This window comes from Nicotiana tomentosiformis, chromosome 2 (genome assembly GCF_000390325.3).
Source record: "Nicotiana tomentosiformis chromosome 2, ASM39032v3, whole genome shotgun sequence".
Taxonomy (NCBI): domain Eukaryota; kingdom Viridiplantae; phylum Streptophyta; class Magnoliopsida; order Solanales; family Solanaceae; genus Nicotiana; species Nicotiana tomentosiformis.
In genome coordinates this window covers 127,637,965-127,659,776 of record NC_090813.1, presented here as the reverse complement: position 1 = coordinate 127,659,776, position 21,812 = coordinate 127,637,965, and the positions used below count along the sequence as shown (strand labels likewise).

Sequence of the window (21,812 nt, the reverse complement as noted above, 5' to 3'; positions counted from 1 at the left end):
ATCTGAAATTCAAATATAACAAGATGATTTTGTCTGAATTCTGCACTACAAACTGAAAAACTTCACAAACTAATTTGTCTGAAGTTTGCACTATGAACTGACGTTTTTTCGATTACCTTTGTAAGTCAGGCCAAACTTCAGGCGAAAATACTTAAAATTTAGTTTTGATAAGGCCACACTGCAGACAAAAAAAATTCTGAAGTTCAAACTTCAGACATACATAATTGAAGCTTTACAATAGAGTCTGTGCACTGAGGCACTGATGGTTGTTCTGTTGTTGAAGTTTGCATTATGAACTGAAGTTTGCCTTGCACTATGAATTGAAATTTGTCTGATTACCTTTGCAAGTCAGGCCAAATTTTAGGCAAAAATATATGAAGTTTTGCTTTGATAAGGCCACACCTCAAGTAAAAAATTCTGAAGTTCAAACTTCACACATAAACTTTTATTACTTCAAGCCCACATGTCTGAAGTTAACCAAAAAGTGGGTGGACTTGTAATTTTTTGTGCAAAACAGATATAACTTTAACGGTAACCCCAAAACTGAGTATAGATACAAATGCCCCAAAGTAAACCTCTCGGCCCTGCGTAAGTTATAATATGTTCTTTACAAGGTGTTCATGCACCCACCCACCCACACATAATGTTAGTAACTTTTTTTTGTGAACTTAAACATACAGGGTTAAATCATTTACATCCCCTAACTTTATTTTGAAAATCAAACTCCCTCCTTAACTTTGGACAATAAACATCCCCTTTATTCTATACAATATCTATTTTGCCCTTGCCATTTTTAATTACCACTTCTATGTAAGCCTTTTTTATTATATATATTTGTATGGTTTACCTATAATTTAAAATATGTTGCATATTATTATAAAGTATACTTTAAGTTCATTAAGATTATAAATAGTGCAATTATTTTCTAAATTTGTTATAAATTTTACTGTTATTTTTATGATTATTATTATAATATAATGCACATTATATTAAATATATATTTATGTTATATTTTCTCAATGGTGAAGTCAGAAATTCATAGAAAAGAATTCAAAAAAAAAAAATATCATATCTAGAATTTGAAATAAGGGGGAGAATATCGATTGTTTAAAGTTGAGGAGAGAATTTGATTTTTAAAATAAAGTTGGGGTGTAAAATGATTTTCACCCCATACAAATACAGGCTTTTATTTGATATATTATAGAATTGTTCTTTCTATTGCTAAATTCACTATAAAGTATAACAATATTTAAACACTGCAATTACTACTATAACTGTTGCCTGTTGGCAAAGAGCTGGTCTTTAACAAAACTCAAAAGTTTCTTCAACAACAAATGTACAGCAAATGGGAAGTGAAAGCAGAGTCTAGATCTCACTCCCATATTTCAGTCAAAGACAACAGGGGAAACCGGAAATGAACCATTAGCATGAACCAGAAGTAGAAAACTTACATTATGGCTCATCACAATTTTACAATAACATGATAAAAGAGGATTACATCCACTGATATTATCATCATATCAAGTCGAAATATCGCTAGACCTAGACCACAAAAATAAAACATGAAAAGGATACAAAATGCAGATTAAATAAAACATGAAAAAGGTTATAAATGACAGATCTAGTAATACTACAAAGTACACGGCCGATTGTCTTCCCACTATGCTCATGGGAAGACAATTGTGTCTATTATTTGATTGAGTACGACGTGATTTGCTAGTCGTGTTTAATCATAATAAATTTTGATAATTTCATTTTGAAGAGCCATTAGGAAGTTTGGCAGAATCTTTAGAAGAAGGGTTGAGCATATCCCAAGCTTCAATCCAAGTGACCATTGCATCTGCAAGCTTCACAAAGTAAGGGTTTACTTTCCCCAGTTTTTCTTTAACCTGCTTGGACAATTCCACGTAGCACTTTTGCACAGATGTACAATCCTTGGAGAAGGAATGTGATTGGAAAAAGGGAATGATGTCTTCTTGCCAGAAAATCCCAAGGTATTCCTTCTTCAAGTTCACAAATGGATTGCTAGCCTTGCTGTGATAGATGTAGGGTAATCCAGTCTTGATTCCCAATCCCAAATGATCACAGATAACCTGAAAATTTTTTGATTAGTAAAAAACCTTTCATTCAAAATTACTATGGTTTTAACTTATTTATACCTACAATATTTTTTTTATTTTAAAGCATAATATTACCTTAAATGGAGATAACTACCCTAATTTGTTTGGATTGAGGCATAATATTATTATTCCGTTTTGTTGTTGTTGTGAACTAATACTAGTAGCGTAAAAGAATTTTATACTATCGCTACTACGGAAAGTTACTTGTATTTATGTTCTAGGTGACGTCAAAATGTAAATTAGATATAGAAATTAAATTCAATGACTGTAAAAGAACTGAAAAAATAAAGTGTCTAACCTTGCAACACCAACCAGCCCACATATCATCGTAACGCCCAATGGGTTGGCCATCTCCCATGAGTCCAAAGTACATAGCAGGGCCAATAAGTTCACGGTCAAATGCCAAATTCATACCACACATTGGGAAGAGAGTGCCCTTTGGAATTGTCAACACCATATCAACATACCTGTTCACCCAACATTAATTCCTCACTAGTTAAAACAAAAAGTTGTAATAAGTTGGATCTAAGTTGTCGCATATCACTTTTATCAAAGAAGAAAAGGAGACCGACCTAGTATTCCTCTCGAGAGGCTTGACTAGCTGTGTGGGCGCATCATAATCAGGAATGTTGAGCCACAGGCCGTGGGAGACTGCTGTTGGGACCCCTTCCCTTAAGCTGAAAGGGTATCCCCTCACAAAATCTGCGCCATCCCTAAATGGATCATACAAAGTGTTGAAGAAATGTGGAGTAGATGGGCACAACAGGTTCTTTATGTGCTGCTCCAGCGCGTTTATGTCTGCCCCACTTGGGTCCTTTGCTACCTACGCCGATTTCCAGTTTTCCCCAAACACAAACAAAGTTACAATTAATACTGAAGATGATGAGAAAAATTTCTGAAGATTGAGGGGAACATATCAATCATGACGAGTACATCAGTGAACCATTAATTAATGATACTGATTATCTAGGATCTAGCTAGAAGGAGTCGGTTTAGAAAGATACGAACGTAACCTTCTTATATGTGTGTATAATGTATAATATACATTTTAATTTTTTTACATGTATAAATAGTTGGAACTCAAACTAATGGATTCAATTGAACCTATCAGAATCCGCTTAAATAAGTCTTTGCATTTATCCGCATGAAACGTAAAACACAACTTGGATATTACAAATATAAAATGAAAATGAAAGAAAATTAGTTACAGAACAAAAATCTTGTACTCTTTATATTCTAAAAATTATATCCGCTTAAATAAGTCTTTGCATTTATCCGCATGAAACGTAAAACACAACTTGGATATTACAAATATAAAATGAAAATGAAAGAAAATTAGTTACAGAACAAAAAACTTGTACTCTTTATATTCTAAAAATTATATCCGCTTAAATAAGTCTTTGCATTTATCCGCATGAAACGTAAAACACAACTTGGATATTACAAATATAAAATGAAAATGAAAGAAAATTAGTTACAGAACAAAAAACTTGTACTCTTTATATTCTAAAATCTTTTAATTTTTAACCTCTCGATTCACTTTTATAGTCGAAGAAATAATATGTCATGTTTAAAATCACTATAACATCCCAAGAGTACTTTTGGTAGGTAGTATCAATATTTCTTTCGTCAGACACCACCGTATAAAATGAGGGAGTAGCTTTTTCTTGCTTACAAACACATAAAATACAGAGAATTCAAACTTTGTTCCTGTAATCACTAACATAGTCTTGTGAACAATAAACATCTAAAACTTTACCTCAAAGAAAAGACCAAGAAACAAAAAAGATTAGAATGAGATGACAGATTAATGGAAGTGGAAAGTGAGCTTACAAAGCAATCATCATCAATTGTGTAAATATACTTTTTCTTGGAAACCATGTAACCGAAGCAGCGGCAGGCAGAATCCTTGAAAGAAATACAAGATGCCCTTGGACCTAAAATCTTGTTAATATCATTGCGATTGTAAAGTTCATAATCAAAGCCCTCGGGCACCTTAATGGTCTTTGAAGGGTCACCATCTTGAACAATGATGAGATGATATGGTTCAAAGAAAGGCCTCCACATTTCCAAAAAATCCAAGTTTCTAATTGTTGGTATCACGATATCTAGTTCATCTTTCAAGGCAGGTGTAGAAGAAGCCATAATTCTAAGTGTGTTTTTGCTCAAAGAGAGAATACAATGTGTATAGTATGAGAGAGATAAATAAAATGAGGTTATATTTATAAGAATTAAGGGAAGGTAGTGGAGTGAGCGGAGGGATTTGCGGCCTGTGTGTGAAGTGGAGGGAGATGGTTCAAAAGAGACAGTGATCCGTTCCCTGCGTCTTTGGGAGGCCAGAGGCCTACTTTTCTTTTCTGATATTGTAGTTTCTGTAGTGTCCTTTTTGGTTACTTAGAAGTTAGTGGTTTTTATACAAATAGCCGGTTATATTTATTGTTTAGTTTTTCTAGCCATATACATAATTTATATAAAATTATACATATTTAATACATAAATTCTGTATATATTATATCTCCACCGGCTATTTTTAATTTAAATGGTTCGATGAGCGACAATTTGGGTTAATTATTCTAGAAGGAGTTAACTCTATATGCTTGAATATACTTTATAGTAGTAGTAAGTATGAATTATAATGAAGAAGAAATTAAATATAGTACTTAATACTTTGTTACAACTGGTTAAGAATATTTACTGAATTGACATTATAGTATAGTTGTAGCGTGAAGAATTTTTCACATTACGATCGGTCTAATTTAACTTGCTGTAACAAGTTCCTTACCTGATTTTCTATGTTCTTGATTACAATTCATTATGGACAATTACCCTTAGTTAGATATGAATTCAGGATTTTAATTTCATGGATTTAACTTTTAGTTCTTACTATTGAACTATTTAATTTTTGAAATTATGGATTCAAAGGGTAATATCTTTTTTATTTTTAAATTTTAATGATTATTTACATCTATATTTACATTCTGTATTTAAAATATTGGGTTCGAAGGAATAGTTATATATTTACATGCTCTATCCGCCACGGCCTTTAGTTACCTTTTAGATGACCGGATTAAAATATACTCTCTCTGTTTCAAATTAGATGAGGTACTTTTATTTTTAGTTTATTCCAAAATAAATGTCACGTTTTTAAATTTGGAAATAATTCAACTTTAAACTTTTTATTTTACCCATTTTACCCTCAATAAGAAGCTTTTATAACCACACAAATGTTATGACCCCACAAAACTTTTAACCCTTAAACTTTTAAGACCACAAGTTTTAAAAGTCTTTCTCTTTTTCTTAAACTCCGTGTCGAGTCAAACTAGCTCATATAAATTAAAACGGAGGGAGTAGTTATTTATATTGTCCGTGCATAAAGGTTTTCCTACTAATTTCTCCACCCATTTTAGTTTGGATTTGATTGGGTGTTGGGTATGAAAATGAAAACCTTTGACAGATAAAATAATTAGCTCTTGTTTGATCATAAATAATACTAGTTGCCAATAAAAAATGGATAAAAGAGAATTAAAAAGTACTTGTATAGTTTTGCACTAACAAATAAGTTATAGTAAAAGATTTTGGCTCCACATATTGACGTGCAATACGTGATGCTAAAGGAAAGCTTTAAAACCATGAGACGCGCGCATGTGATATTTATAAAATTATTTAAGAAAAGGTAAATATATAGGTTCATGCTAACCGAGCCTTTTTTTTCTCTTTAAATTTAACTTTCCACCTAATGTTCGACATGTACTTGCTTTGGATCCAGATTAATTTAAATTCGTGACAGGAAGCTCCACTTTAGCCGTAAAACGCTCTCTATCAAAACGAATTCATTTTTAGAACTCGAAAACGAAATATTTGGTTAAGAATGAAAAAGCATTAACCACCTGTAACCTTTGCTGGTGTTACCCGAGCTTTCACAGTTTATTATTCTAATAATTAAGTCTCATGACCAGGGGCAGAGCTGGAGTAAAACTTATGAGTTCGCCGAATCTAGTAACTTTGATTCGAACATTGTATTTGTTTTAAGTAATCTATTAAATATGTATAAATTGTTAATTTAGAACCCAGTAACTTAAATTGACTAGAATTTCGAACCCATAAACTCCAAATTCTGACTCCATCTGCAGAGTTGCGAATAATATTTGCAATTTCCAGGAGCTACACACATAAAGTTTCACTGTCTTGTAATATGGCATGTATACAAGAAACTATACATTGAAGTATGATAACTTCAATTTCTGAGGATTCCATATAAAAGCTTAATTCGTGGATCAATTGAAAGACCTTTTTTCCCTATATATTCCACATTATCTATAGTAACAAAAGTTTCACTAAAATAGTAGTATACCTCTTGAAACATGACGGAACAGTAAGAGAAGGAGAGATTTAAGGTGTGATAGCGGAGATACAAAGGGAATTAATATGAAAAGAATCGAAACGTGAACTTTTTGCATGCTATATTGACTCGAAAAGCATTGGAGACTTTTAGTGAAGTTGAAGTTGGTTCAATTACACGTCTATATTCATGACCTGATACAATGGCGTCGGGCTGGGAAGAATATAGGTGTTCGAAATCTTTGTATAAATAACTTTTAATCTTTCTAAAATTTATTTTCAACCAAACACCATAACTATTTTTCTATTAATTCTTGCAAAAACTGAAAAGATTTCTCTAGTGACATTGACTTTCCGAAAAGTTTTCACCTGCTGTTGAAACAAACATCATTAGTTAATCAAGACGATTATGTTTGACACAATAAAGACGATTAATTAATCAACACTATTATGTTATATTATACTATTGTAATGAATTGTATACTGTTGAGCTGAATATAGTATATGAAAATAGCATATAGTATATCATTTTGGTATATAATACAAATTTGTCTTATTTGCACTACAACAAATGTGATATTCAGCTACGAAATTAATAGCTACGGCAAAAACTTTGTCACTAGTTGTTCACTTTTCGTGACAAAAATTATATTTCGTGCCTGAATATATGAGCTACATACTTTTAGTGACGAAATACAAAAAATTGTAGCAAAGTTTTGTCCTCTAGAGTTTCCCACCAAAAAATAAGTTGGCGCCATTTACTAGGAAGTATTTAGTGACAAATATAACGTTATTGGTGACGAAATATTTTTTGTGATTGATGTTGTATACTATTTGTAAAGAAATGGTTTTTGTCTTAATAAATACTTAAATTTAGATACGAAAAGGTTTCGTCACGAAATAAATTATTAAAATAGCGACAATTATAAATTTGTAGCTAAATAATACGAATTTTAGCTACAAAATATTGTACTTATTTGTGACCATATAGTTTTTATCACTAATAATGTAAACAATTTATGACGATTTTTGTTGTGTCCCTATATAATACTTAATTTAGCCTCGATGAGGTTTTGTCTCAAATAATGCGGTGCTTAGCTACGACTAAAAATTCGTCACATATCGCTCATTTTTGTGGTATATATTAGATTTTATATTTGGAAATAATAATTTAGGGATGATATTCGAATCTTATAACAAACTTTTCTAATAAGATTTCTCACCCAAAAAGAGTATTGGACACCATTTACTCGATAATATTCAACTACAAAAATGAAATTGTTGATCACACATTATTTTACTATTGACCTTGTATACGATTTGTGACGAAAATAAAATTATTTGTCTGAAATTGTTAAAGTTACATTTAACAAAAGGTTAGTAACGGAAAATTGGTTCTTAAAATAATGATAATTAGAATTTTTAGTTAAATCGTGTAAATTTTAGCCATGAAAAATCTTGTACTTATTTGTGATTCTAATTTTTGTCATTATTTATCTAAACATTTTGGGGGAATGGTTGCATTATTTTATTGAAATATAGAATTTAATGACCACAAATTACATGTTTATGTTATTACGCTAAGAATTCCTACTAAAAATGTTCCAATATGCCATTGAACTTTGAGAAAAGGCCCAAATATTATAATGTGTCAATAGTTGAGATTAAATACACATCGTATCATTGTAAGAATAGTTCAAAATATACCGTTATTCACTAATGACAGAAGCTTTCCAACACATGACCTTTTTTTACAAGGAAAAAAAAAAACTCAAATTTGCCCTTAAAATGGGGCATGGGTGCGAACAGTTTAACATATAACTATATACAGTCAAATATTTATATAATAATCATCATCTATAATAAATATTTCACTATAATTTCTAATTTTTCTCTAATCGATTTTCACGTTATATTTTATAATCACATTCTAGCTATAGCTATAACAATAGCGGCTATTATTATATCAATACACTTGTATAAAATTGCCTCTCGATAACAACTTTAATTTATTCAAATACTGATTGATTTTGCATTTCATTATAGTGATGCCAATTATGGTTAATTTTAGTAAATTTTTTAATTTACTAATATTTTGTTGAGATAGAAAATTCAATTGTTAAACTCATGGACTTCCTTGAGAGAAGACAATTGAATTGTAACGACTCGGATGGTCGTTTTCAGTATTACAGCCCCGTTTCCCCATTTACTGCTTAATTTATGCTGCACAGTCGTTGTAAGACTTACCGGGTTAGTTGGTTCAGGTCCGGAAGGAATTCGAAGTGAAATGAGACAATTAGTATCATAATTGAAAATTTTAAGTTAGAAAAGTGACCGGATATGGACTTATGTGTAAACGACCCCGAATTTAAATTTTAATGATTTCAATAGCTCCGTATGGTGATTTTGGACTTAGGAGCGTGTCCGGAAAATTATTTGGAGGTCTGTGGTGGAATTAGGCTTGAAATGCCGGAAGTTAAAATTTTAGAAAGTTTGACTGGGGGTTGGCTTTTTTATATCGGGGTTGGAATCAGATTTTGAAATTTGAAATACCTCCGTTATGTCATTTATGACATGTGTGCAAAATTTGAGGTCAATCGGACGTGATTTGATAGGTTCCAGAGTCGTTTGTAGAAACTTGAAATTTCAAAGTTCATTAGGCTTGAATTGGGGAATGATTCGTGATTTTAGCGGGGGGTTAACGGATCATTTTTGGCCTTGGTGAGATTGTTGATATCTGCTGCTGCAGCCCGCGCGTTCGCGAAGAGTATTTTCTGAGTGTGAGGTTTTGTTCTTCCTGTTCGCGAAGGGGAGAACGTGAACGCGAAGGTATGATTTGTGTGTGCATCGCGAATGCGTGAGTGGTATCGCCTTCGCGAAGAGGAGTGAGGCTATTGGGGACCCCATGTCCTTGTTCTATGCGTTCGCGAGGTGGTGGTCGCGTTCGCGTTTGCGAAGGTCTGAGCTGGTAAAGCTTCGCGTTCGCGAAGGGTAAGATTTGTAAAGCTTCGCGTTCGTGAAGCCACGGTCGCGTTCGCGAAGGGTTAAATTTGTGGGCAGTCAAGTTGTGCTTCGCGAACGCGGGGGACCTGTCGCGTTCGCGAAGAAGAGAGATCTGGACAGAAAGTTTAAGTTTAGAAAATGGGACTTCGTCCCATTTTCCATTTTTAACGATTTTGAGCTCAGATTGAGGCGATATTTGGGAGATTTTCAGAGAAAACAACAGGGTAAGTATTCTTAACTCAATATTGGTTAAATTACCCGAATCCATGGTTGTTTTTATCATTTAATTGGTGAATTGAGTTGGAAAAGTTTGAAAATCCTCTTGGATAAATTTGAGGATTTGAGGGCCGAATTGTTATCGAAATTTAGTAATTTTGGTATGGTTAGACTCGTGGTGGAATGGGGGTTTATATTTTATAACTTTTGTCGAGTTTCGAGACGTGGGCCCACAGTCAATTTTTGGAGTTAAAATTCGGAGTTTTATGGAAAAATTGTATTTCATATGAAATTAATTCCAATAAATTTTATTGACTGAAACGAATTATTTGTGACTAGATTTGAGGCATTCGGAGGCCGATTTGCTAGGCAAAGGCATATCAGAGTAAAGAATTTCACGCTCTGAGATAAGTAACAGTTATAAATCTGGTCCTGAGGGTATGAAACCCCAAAAATTGGTATCATGTGATTACTTTGGAGGTGACGCACATGCTAGGTGACGGGCGTGTGGGTGTGCACCGAGAGGATTGTGACTTGATCCGTTCTGTGAGACTGTAAAGTTGAATAACTTGTTGTTAGCTATGTGCTCTCTATGTGTTGTGGAAATTTAACTAAAAATCATGTTTAGGCTATATGTTAGTAGTGTTGGGACCCACATAGGTCGTATACATGTTGAACTATCTGTTTAATTGTTGTTTGCACTCAGTCACAATTTACTTGATTATCTTATCTTAGTCTCTATTGTTCATTATTGATGCATCATATCATTGTTGTTTGGGCTGATTTCATAATTTTTGAGAGCCCGAGAGACTAGAGAGATTTATGATTGAGCAAGGCCGAGGGCCTGATTGTGAGATATATTATTATAGCATGTGAGTTGTCTGTGCAGTACGTGAGTTGTCCTTGCGGATCCAGATATTATAATATAACACGTGAGTTGTCCTTGCGGATCCAGATAGTTATACTATGGCACATGAATTGTCTGTGCAGCACGTGAGTTGTCCGTGCAGATTATAGCGCTTGGGATGTAGGAGCCCCTCATGAGTCTGAACACCCCCAATGAGCGCGGGTACATATTAAGTGTGAGTGTTGAGAGCGGGGAGCCCAGTGAGTGATTGTTGTCCTGAGAGGTTGTACTTGTTTTTCATTTGTTGTTGTATTCAGTTGTTACGTGTCATTGTTGTGAAATTCCCTGAAGTATTTTATATCCGGATTACATGAACTTGAGCTGTGTAAAATTGACTTGACTTAAACTGCTGGATTTGAAAGCATGTCTATTCTTTCTTGGAATTACTGAAAGTGAACTATAACTGTGTAGCTCGTCATTATCTTAAGTTCCTTAGTTATTATTGTTACTTGCTGAGTTGGTTGTACTCATACTATACCCTGCACTTCGTATGCAGATTCAGGTATTTCCGGACATAGCGGGTGCTAGTTCTCTCACACAGTTGGTTTTCTGGAGATTCTGAGGTAGCTGTCGTGTTTCGCAGACCTTGCCTCTCTTTCCTTATCTCCTCATTTACTGTATTTGGTCTCAGACTATTATAGACCATATTTTCTAGACTTGTATTCATATTAGATGCTCATGTACTCAGTGACACCGGGTTTTGGGAGTATTTATATTTGTATTTGTGAGTTTTTCTTCCTCTAAAAACAAAATTTAGATATTAAGTTTCAAACTTAAGATATGGGAGTTTATTGAGATTGTCAGCTTGGCTAATATTGAGATAGGCGCCATCACAACGGGTGATATTTTGGGTCGTGACACGAATACCTTTTTGCTAAACGTTGGGGGAAAACAAGCGTTGCATTACCAAAAGTGACTAAAATCTACAAAACAAGCTAGACTTGTAGATTTTTTCCATTAGACTTGAAATTTTTTAATTTTCAATTAATTTTCAAATACATATGTATTTTGTAGAGTTTAACTCTTTGTAGGGATAATAAAACTAGTTACTATACTTCTTGTAGACTTGCAAAAATATTCAACTGATGGTAGACTATAATTGCGTATTTTGACTATTAATTGCATTCTAATTCGCTGCACTTTACTAGGGTTTGAGCTTTAAATGATATTAATTTGCAATGAGTGCGCGTTTCATGCTTTGTAGGAGCGATCCCGAGTTACTGTGAGGTTGTGGAACTAATTCAAGCTATTATGGAGCTTTGAAGTCTGAGTAAAAGCCCATGGAGTAAGTTGGGATCGTGTTTGAGGATCAACGGACAATAGTACAAGTCAACGAGAGAAACAAAGAATGGAGCAAAAAGCCATCCAGGTGTGCGACCACGCACTGGGCACGCAAGATGAGCAGAGGACTGTCCAAAGTGCGCGGCCATATGCGCGATCACTTGCCCAAGTGCGCGGCTGCGCACGTCCGTTTCGGAAAACTTTCCCAAGCCTATTTTGGTAATTTCGGAGGCGACTTCTCTTGACCTATATGAAGCCCAACTCGTCTAAAAAGAGGTGATCTTGGATTTTGAGAGTAACTTTTAGGAGAGAAGAAGGCAAGGAAGCAACAGAAAAGCAAAATACTTGATCCAATTCATTCAATACGGAAGTTGGTTTGAATTTGGGAATTGTAATGTCTTTTTGTTCATCTAATACTCTTGCTATGAATATTTTCTCCATTATGGAGTAATCTTCATTAGGTTTATTGACGGATATTGTGATTTGTCAATCGTTTTAGGTTTTACTCTATGTTAATTGCCCGAATTCATTGAATGAGTTATTAATTAAATTGCAAGGCTTATTGTGGTTTTACTTTAATCAAAAGAGAAGTGTTGCTGCAATTTGCATTGTGCCATCTTATTTGGGTTGATTTTACGCCTCTTCTAGGTAATCGAAAGAGTTTAGAGAGTTATCAATTAACCCAGTTTAAAAGAATAACCGAGAGGTGTTCTTCGAAAGATCATTCATTCACTATTTTTTAGCATATATTCATAGGACCTGTTATTAGGCTGATTAAAGGAATCACATTCATTCGCAAAGAAGAATTTGAATCCTTAAAGTAGCCTAATCAATCATCTGTTGAAATCGACGGAATCAATAGAAGTTAAGAATGAATTTAATGCAGAGTTATCCGGAATAATAGTTGATCACATATCTTGTCACAACCCTTACTTCTGACACTGATATTCAATTGTTGCTACTAATCATTAAAGTGTCATTAGTTTTCTTACAATTGATAATATTTTATTTGTAGTCGATAATAACATAAATCAAAGGTTTATTATCCTGGATATTGTTGAGCTGAAGATTTATTAGAACATTATTTAAACCAATTCCTGTGGAGACGATTTAATACTATACTATCTTTGACTAGCGAGCATACGTTTTATACACCGATTTTGCGCTCGTCATGTTGCTAAATATACTTATATAAGTGGAACAACTTTATGTTGTCGTATAGAGTAAAAATTTTACCCAGAAGTTTTTTCTTGTTACCAAATATTTTGATCTTGTTGCCATATTTTGTGGGTATTATAATAAAATTTAAATACAAAATAAATTAGCAACAATATATTTCCATTGTTACCAAAAATATTTACATTGTTGGTTCAATTCTTTCGCAAAAATGTTAGGCGGCAAAATTTCCCTCTTTTTTTTGCCTAACCCGTCCCTCTTTTGTTCCAAACTTCCAATTCACCAAACTTCAGAGCTGCTAAGTAGGTTACTCGGCCTTCCCTCAATCCAAGTTAGGGTTTGAAATGTTAAGCTTCTTCCTCTCTCTAGTTACAGTTATTTCAAGTTTAGGGCTTTGATTTCTCATGTAAACATATTTTTCGCAATTCGAATGCATCATCCCTAGAGAGAAAAACTTAATGACTCAGAATGCTAGATCTGAGAATTTTCCTGAAGAAATCAAAGATTTAATTATAAAAATCAGTATTCTCAATTCATGTTTCAATTCAAAAAGGATTAACTTTTTCCAAGTATAATTATAGGTTGTGGCATGCTTTGGAGGGTTCTGCAGAAACGGCAGAGCTTTGCGACGTAGATCCGTTTGACGCCATTTTCACGATAGTCAGGCTTCTCTTTTCCTTCAAGTGAGTTTTTCACAAGCACACTATTTCTTTCTACTTACATCAATATTTCTATTATATTATTCTCTTGACTAGTTATCTCGTTCGACAAAATTCTTTCAGTGCCCGGTTACAGGGTTACAATTCCATCAAAGTAAAATTAGGGCTTGAAACTCTAAGCTAGTTTTATTTAAGTTTCAGTTGTTCTCATAGTAGGTTACATTTTGGAGAATAGCAAGCTTCGTCCTAATTCTTGTGTATGTCCTTTTCCTTTAGAAATTGTTACTAGACAAGTATTTCACTATGGATATCATCCCTCTATTTGCATAGGCAATACGAGTTTTTGTATATTAGAGTAATGTTTGGAGGTTGAAGCTCTGTTTCCACGGTGGTCTGTGCTCTTTGATTGTGTTTAGCTGTATTTTATACCCTCTAGTTTCATCTTCGATGATACATTTTCTGGGAAGAGTAAGGATTTAGTGCACACCCTCAGGAACTCTGTTAGAGATAAGCACTAAATATGAACTTGGAGATGAATTCATGTTCATATTCATATAGAAGTTGACCAAATTGTTGTAGGAAAGGAAATATTGGCAGTACCTAATATTGGCATTACATTAAATTCATTTGTTTGAAGCTTCTTTATTTCTTCGTTTCAAATGTATTAACTCTTTTTTGAAAGCTCTTTAGTGGACAATCTTAGTAATTTAGTTTAAGCAATGTGCTCTCCTAATTTCCTTGCTTTTGGTAGAGATAATATTACAAGAATGCTTGCATCTTGTGTTGTGTAGCATTATAAGTATAAAAACACATGTGCAACATCTTTGCTAATATAGAAAAGCTAAGGCTGGTCATTTCTTGGTAATAGAAAACCATAGTTTGCTTTCAATGGTCTCTTGTGTATGGTGATATGCATTTTTTAAGTTAATGTCATTGGGTGATGTATTCATCTGGTGTAGAGTTTTTTTTCCTGCCTAATTCTTTGAATTTAGGCAACTTCTATTGAACTTGACAACCTTCTGTTTTGGGACACAGAGAATTGAATGAAGTTCTTATTGTAGACATGTAGACCTTCTGGCTCCTTTGTTAATTTTCTGTAGATAATTTCAATATATTAAAATTAAAGTCAAAGGAGTCCAATTGAATTATCTGTTAAAAAATCTATATCCCACTCGGTAAAGCACTTTAGTGTTGTTTATATAGCTGCTATCTCATTGTTTAAACGATTGCTTGGATTTTATTTTTTGAAACTTCTATCTTCTTTTTTCTTGTCAATAAAATGAATGAATGAAGGTATAAACAATAACTACATGTAATTGCTTTTTTAGTTCACAACAGGTTTGAGTCTAATGTGAGAAAGTCTACATAGGTTACCTTACATTTTGATAGTAATACCGAATATATGGATATAGTTTATGCTGCCATGTAGAGTAGTTTGTGGATATAAACTTTGTGATGATATACTAGGACTTGGTAAACTTTCTCTTATGTTAAAGTTTGTAATGATAAAATTCAGTTGTAATTTAGAAATTACTACTAATATATATGCTCCATATATATATATATATATATATATATATATATATATATATATATATATATATATATATATATATATATATATATTGCATTGTAAATAGTCTTTTGAATTGATTTTTTCATAAATAAATGCAGATTCAATTGGAATCAAAGAAGATTGTAGAAAAGCTAGAAGAAAAGCCTTGAGAAATAAATAAGTCTTTGGGAGAAAAGTATTAGAGATCCGAGTTGGTAAATGGAGGTCAATCAAGGCAATTCCATCAACAAAGCTATCAAACGAGCTGGGAATAACTTCTCGAACAAGTGGAAGGACCTCACAAAAGAGAAGAAAGATGCAACCCTGATTAGATTATATTGTACTTTTCAAGACAATTATATTCTTATTGTAGGACGTATTAGTTTGTCATAATGTGACAAAAAATAGTGTTTGTCCCAGAATTGCCTTATCAATAATATGCTATATTCTTTGACTACAAATTATCTTTGTATTTTTTGACAATAGTAATTGTCACTAATCATGACGATTTACAGTGACATTTTTGTTTTGTTGGTAACATTCATATTTTTGGTGATGAGATGATAGTTTTAGCTATAAAATTGTAAACCTTATGTATAAAAGCAAAGTTGTCACTAATATATACATTTAGGGACGAAATACTTTTTTGTACCTAAAAGGCATTCTTTAGTGATGAAATTGTGAATGTTTAACTATGAAATATATAATACTTCAGAGACAATTTATGTTATCACTAATTAAACTAAATAATTAATGACAAAGTATTTTTGTCGGCATTAATGATCTTTTTAGTGACGAAAATATAGTATCAACTACGATTTTTTAATACTTTTTCTGACAAATAACTTTGTCATAAATACTATCACTTTGGGGACGAAAAAATATGTCATAGTTAATATAATTCTATTTTAGTGACAAAACACAAAAGTTGTCTGCATATATTATTAGTGACGGTGTTTTACGGACAAAAGATTGACAAAAAAATTTTTGTCACAAAAAGTCATTTGTGACGAAATATGAATTTTAGGTGACAAAATAATTTATCACAGATAGTCGAATTTGTTGTAGTGTTGCTAGTTCAATACAATTTCAATCCTATATTTCAAAAATCTTGTAACGATCCGATCAGTCATTTTTTCTTCTAGATCCTCATTCCCCTATATAAGGTTTTTCATGTGCTTTTACTGTTTTATGACTTGCGAGATGGTTGGTTTGGTTTTGGAAGGGTTCGGGTTAAATTCAGAACACTTAGTTCCATAGTAGTGGTCTAAGGTGGCCAAGTTTGACTTGAGTCAACATTTTGAATAAACGACCTCGAAACCGGGATTTGAAGGTTCCAATAGGTCAGTATGATAATTTTGGACGTCGGCATATGTTCGGATTGAATTTCGGGTGGACCGTGAGCGTTTCGGTGCTTATTGTCGAAAGTTGACACCTTGAAGGATTTACAGTTTTCTAAGTTAGGTTTCAAGTAGACTTTGGTGTTATCTGTCACGACCCAAAACCCATAATAAGTCATGATGATACCTAACGCCATTGTTAGGCAAGCCCACAAGTGAAACTACAATTTAATTACCCCTTTCTAATATTTAAAACAAAGTTCCTTTTTAGAAGAACAAAATAAGTAAGATCTCATACAATTATACGTACTCTTTTCTCAACAAAAATACCAGGGTGATAAATACATCCATTGTAATGACAGTAATAATAAGTACAACAATACATATATGCTAAAAGCCCCCAAAATCCGGTGCCACAAGTGCATGAGCAATCTAGAGAATATACAAAACTAATGCAACTACTGTCTGAAAGGTAATAGAGAGAAATAATAAACAAGGTAGAGGGAGACTCTGGTGCTGCATATCGTAGCAAGGCAAGAAGCTCACCACTAAGTCTCCATAGAAGGATCGGCTACGCGCCCGCATGACCACCGGTAGTACCAGTCTCAGTACTTGCACATTCAGTGCAGAAGTATAGCGTGAGTATGGAATACAACGCGTACCTTGTAAGCATCTAGTCTAACCTCGAAGAAGTAGTGACGAGGAGTCGACTTGACACTTACTAGAGGTCAAATAATAATAGAAATACATAAAGCAGACATGGTGAGTATACAACAAGTAGCAACGAAGCAAATAAAAGTAACTACAATAATTCCACACATGAATCTATATCAAATCACTTAACACGTCATAATCGGCCTTGAAGGCGTTTACTCAATTGTTACTAAACCAAATCTAGTTCCAGTTATTAAGCACGAAGTTGCCAAGGCGAACGACCCGATCCCATAGGAATAGTGGTACTTAGTACTGCCGAGACGAACAGTCCGATCCCATAAGAATAGTGTTCCCAAACTACCAAGGCAAACAACCTGATCCCATAAGAGTTGTGTTACCATACTGCCGAGGCAAACGACCCGATCCCATAAGAGTAGTTTATTTCACTACTGAGGCGAACGACTCGATCCCATAAGAGCCCGATCCCACAAGAGTAGTCTTTCCATCATGCTGAGGTGAACAGCCCAATCCCATAAGAGTAGTTTATTTCACTGTCTAGGTGAACGACCTGATCCCATAAGAGTGGAGAAATTTACCTCGCTCGCGGAAACATATGCTTTCCATTCTTCCTGAACCTCATGATGCCCTTCATCGACGAGAACTTCAAGAGAACCTTCTCACCCACCATAAATGATAAACCACGTGCTTTCTAATCCGCGTAACTCTTCTGTCTGGACTGTGCTGTGCGAAATCACTCATGAATCAACTTTACATTCTCCAAGGCATCCTTCACTAAATCAGTATCGTATAACGTAGCCTCGTCGGGCTCAGACCATCTGATGGGCGAACGACATCGCCGACCATAAAAAGGCTCAAATGGAGCCATCTCGATGCTCGACTGATAACTGTTGTTGTAAGAAAACTCGTCCAAGGGCAAGAATCTATCCCTATGCCCTCCAAAGTCAATGACACATGATTTGAGCATATCCTATAGAATCAGAACTGTCCACTCCGACTGCTCGTCGGTATGCGGATGAAAGGTTGTGTTGAGCTCTACTCGGGTACCCAACTCGCTTTGTACTGCTCTCCAGAAATGCAAAGTTAATTGAGGGCCTCTATCTGATATGATTGAAACAAGCACACCATGCAACCAGACAATCTCTTAAATGTAAATTTTGGTCAACCTCTCTGAAGAGTAAATAGTTACCACCGGAATAAAGTGTGCCGACTTGGTCAGCCTGTCGACAATGACCCAAACGGCATCAAACTTCCTCAACATCCGCGGCAACCCAACTACGAAGTACATAGTGATGCGCTCCCACTTTCACTCTGGTATAACCATCTGCTGGAGTAGGCCACATGGCCCCTGGTGCTCATACTTAACCTGCTGGCAATTTAGACATCTTTCTACATACTCAACTATGTCCTTCATCCACAGCTACAAATAATGCTTTCTCAGATCGCGATACATCTTCGTAGCACCTAGATGAATAGAATACCGAGAACTTTGCGCCTCTGATAGAATTTTCTCCCTCAAGCCATCAACATTAGGAATGCATAGGCGACCTTGGAGTTGCATAACACCATCCTCATCGATAGTAACATCCTTGGAACCACCCTATAGTACCGTCTCTCCGAGGACCAACAAGTGCAGATCATCATACTGACGTGCCTTGATCCGCTCAAGTGATGAAGACTGATCCACAAACATGCAAGAACTCGACAGGGCTCTGAAATATCCAACCTCACGAGCTGTTAGCTATGGACTGAATGTCCAAAGCCAATGGCCTCTCCTCTGCCGAAATGAATGCCAAACTACCCATACTCTCGGCCTTTCTGCTCAAGGCATATGCAACCACATTCGCCTTGTCTGGATTATAAATGATGGTGATATTATAGTCTGTCAGTAACTCAAGCCACCTGCGCCGCCTCAAATTAAGGTCCCTCTGCTTAAACAAATGCTACAAGCTGCGATGATTAGTGTAAATCTCAAAGGACATCCCATAGAGATAATGCCTCTAGATTTTGAGAGAATGAACTATTGCGGCCAACTCCAGATCATGTACGTGGTAATTATTCTCGTGGGGATTCAGCTGACATGAAGCATATGCAATAACTTTCCCCTCCTACATCAATACACAACCCAAGCCAATCCACAAAGCATCACAATACACAGTATATATCCCTGAATTGAAGGGCAACACTAACACTAGTAATGTAGTCAAAGTGGTCTTGAGCTTCTGAACGCTCGCCTCGCAATCATCGGGCCATTTAAATGGAGAACTCTTCTGGTTCAATCTAGTCAAAGGTGCTGTAATAGACGAGAAGCCCTCCACGAACCAACAAAAGTAACCTTCTAACCCCAAGAAACTCCTAATCTCGGTCGTTGTGGTAGGACGAGGCAAATCCTGAACTGCCTTAATCTTCATGGGATCCACCTTAATACCCTCACCTGATACAACATGTCCCAAGAAAGCCACGGAATCTAACCAGAACTTGTACTTGGAGAACTTAACGTAAAGCTTTTGTTCCTGCAAGGTCTGAAGTACTAACCTCAAATGTTGCTCGTGCTCCTCCATACTACATGAGTAGATCAATATGTCATCAATGAAGACAATGAAAAATGAGTCAAGATACAGCCTGAACACCCAATTCATCAAATCCATAAAAGTCGTCGGGGCGTTAGTCAAGCCGAAGGACATCACTAAAAACTCATAGTGGCCATATTTAGTCCGAAAAGTCGTCTTCGGAATATCCAAAGCACGAATCTTTAGCTGATGATACCCAGATCTCAAGTCGATCTTAGAGAACACCATGACACCCTGCAACTGGTCAAACAAATCATCATTGCATGGCAACAGGTACTTATTCTTGTTGGTGACTTTGTTCAACTAGTGGTAATCAAAGCACATCCGCATACTTCCATCCTTATTCTTCACAAACAACACCGGTGCACCCTAAGACGACATACTAGGTCTAATAAACCCCTTCTTAAGAAACTCCTGAAGCTACTCCTTTAACACTCCCAGCTCCTTGGGAGTCATACGATTAGGTGAAGTAGAAATAGGCTGGCTGCCTGGCACCAAATCAATGCCGACATCAATATCCCGATCTGGTGCGCCTGGTAGATCAGCAGGAAATACATCGGAAAGCTCTCGTACCACCAGCACTGAATTTAACACGGGAGTCTCTACAGTAGTATCCAGAACAAAGTCCAAATAAGCCAAACAAGCCTTATCGACCATATGTCGAGCCTTCAAGGAAGAAATAACCTGGCTGGAAGTACCGACAGACGAACCCCTTCACTCTAATCTGGGCAACTCAAGCATCGCCAAGGTAACACTCTTGGCATAACAATCAAGAATGGCATGGTACGGGGGTAACCAGTCCATGCCCAAGATAACCTCGAAATCAACCATATCGAGCAATAGAAGATCCTCTATGGTCTCATATCTACAGAAAGTCACCACACAGGATCGGTAGACCCGATCCACCACAACAGAATCACCCACTAATGTGGACACATATACAGGAACACCCAAGGACTCGCGAGGTACATAAAAATAAGGAGCAAATAGAGAAGATAAATAGGAGTAAGTAGAACCTTGATCAAATAATACCGAGGCATCCCCTACGGTAGACAGAAATAGTACATGTGATCACAACATCGAAAGCGATTGCCTCTGGCCTAGCGGGGATAGCATAGAATTTAGCCGGAGCGCCATGTGACTGGCCTCCACCTGTAGGGAGACCCTTACCTACCTACCCTCCGCCTCTGGTCGGGCGGTGTGGTAGCTGGTGCGGTAATCATGGGCCGATGGTCCTGGTGCTCGGCCTTGCCCCGAAGTTTAGGACAAAACCCCTTCACATGGCCAAACTCTCTACACTCGAAACAACCACTCAGAGCTGTGGAATGCTGACCTGAATTCTGAACCTGATGGCCTGAATACCCACTAGAGGAATGGCACTAAAGTAGGGTCGTGCTGGAACACTCTGAGCAGGTGGTGGTGCTGACTGGATGGGCCTACTAGACAAACCCCTCATGAACTGACCTCTTCCCCTAGGTGGGGCGCTACTGAATCCTCCAAACTATCGGGGCCGCTTGTCCCTCGGCATAAACTCTCCACTGCGGTTGCGAATATGCTCGATCCTTCGAGCTATATCCACAACCTGATGAAATGGAATCCCTATCTTTGCCTCATGGACCACAGAAACTTGAATCTCATGGTGCATACCTGCAATGAACCTTCGCACCCTCTCTGCATCAATGGGGATTATAATAGATGCATGGCGAGACAAGTCAGTGAACCTCGCCTCATATTCAGTCACAAACATATGACCCTGACGGAGTTTCTCAAATTGACCTCGAAGCTCCTCTCTCTCCAAATGTGGTATGTACTTCTCCAAGAACAAATGTGTAAACTGATCCCAAGTCAAGGAAGGTGAACCCGCTGGCCTGCTAAGAAGGTAAGCCTGCCACCATCTTCGAGCCTTGCCCTCAAGCTGAAAGGTGGTGAAGTTCACCTTGTTAGACTCCAATATCCCCATGTTCCGTAGCCTATC

General features: G+C 35.9%; 1 protein-coding gene and 1 long non-coding RNA gene across 3 annotated transcripts; one reads left to right on the top strand and one right to left on the bottom strand.

Annotated features, from left to right (window-relative positions):
- Positions 1 to 1,404: 1,404 nt before the first annotated feature.
- Positions 1,405 to 4,322, bottom strand: LOC104103227 (probable UDP-arabinopyranose mutase 2). The gene is made up of 4 exons (XM_009611118.3): positions 3,954 to 4,322; positions 2,693 to 2,943; positions 2,419 to 2,587; positions 1,405 to 2,093 (listed from the first exon to the last, which is right to left on the bottom strand). The coding sequence occupies exons 1-4, from the start codon at positions 4,263 to 4,265 to the stop codon at positions 1,752 to 1,754; spliced, it is 1,074 nt and encodes a 357-aa protein (XP_009609413.1). The 5' UTR covers positions 4,266 to 4,322; the 3' UTR covers positions 1,405 to 1,751.
- Positions 4,323 to 13,134: 8,812 nt separating this feature from the next.
- Positions 13,135 to 15,716, top strand: LOC138906679 (uncharacterized). Of its 2 annotated transcripts, XR_011414233.1 has the most exons (3): positions 13,239 to 13,387; positions 13,623 to 13,724; positions 15,375 to 15,716. It is a non-coding gene; the product is annotated as an uncharacterized lncRNA (long non-coding RNA). The 2 variants fall into 2 exon arrangements; XR_011414232.1 differs by having other exon boundaries at positions 13,135 to 13,724.
- The last annotated feature ends 6,096 nt before the right edge of the window (positions 15,717 to 21,812 follow it).

What these genes read in the sequence shown, in the direction of transcription:
- LOC104103227 (XM_009611118.3), bottom strand. Translation starts at nt 4,265, where the DNA reads ATGGCTTCTTCTACACCTGCCTTGAAAGATGAACTAGATATCGTGATA. An exon ending in CCTCTCGAGAGGAATACTAG is followed by an intron (nt 2,588 to 2,692) that starts GTCGGTCTCCTT and finishes TTGGGTGAACAG; the next exon opens with GTATGTTGATATGGTGTTGA. An exon ending in GGGCTGGTTGGTGTTGCAAG is followed by an intron (nt 2,094 to 2,418) that starts GTTAGACACTTT and finishes AAAAATTTTCAG; the next exon opens with GTTATCTGTGATCATTTGGG.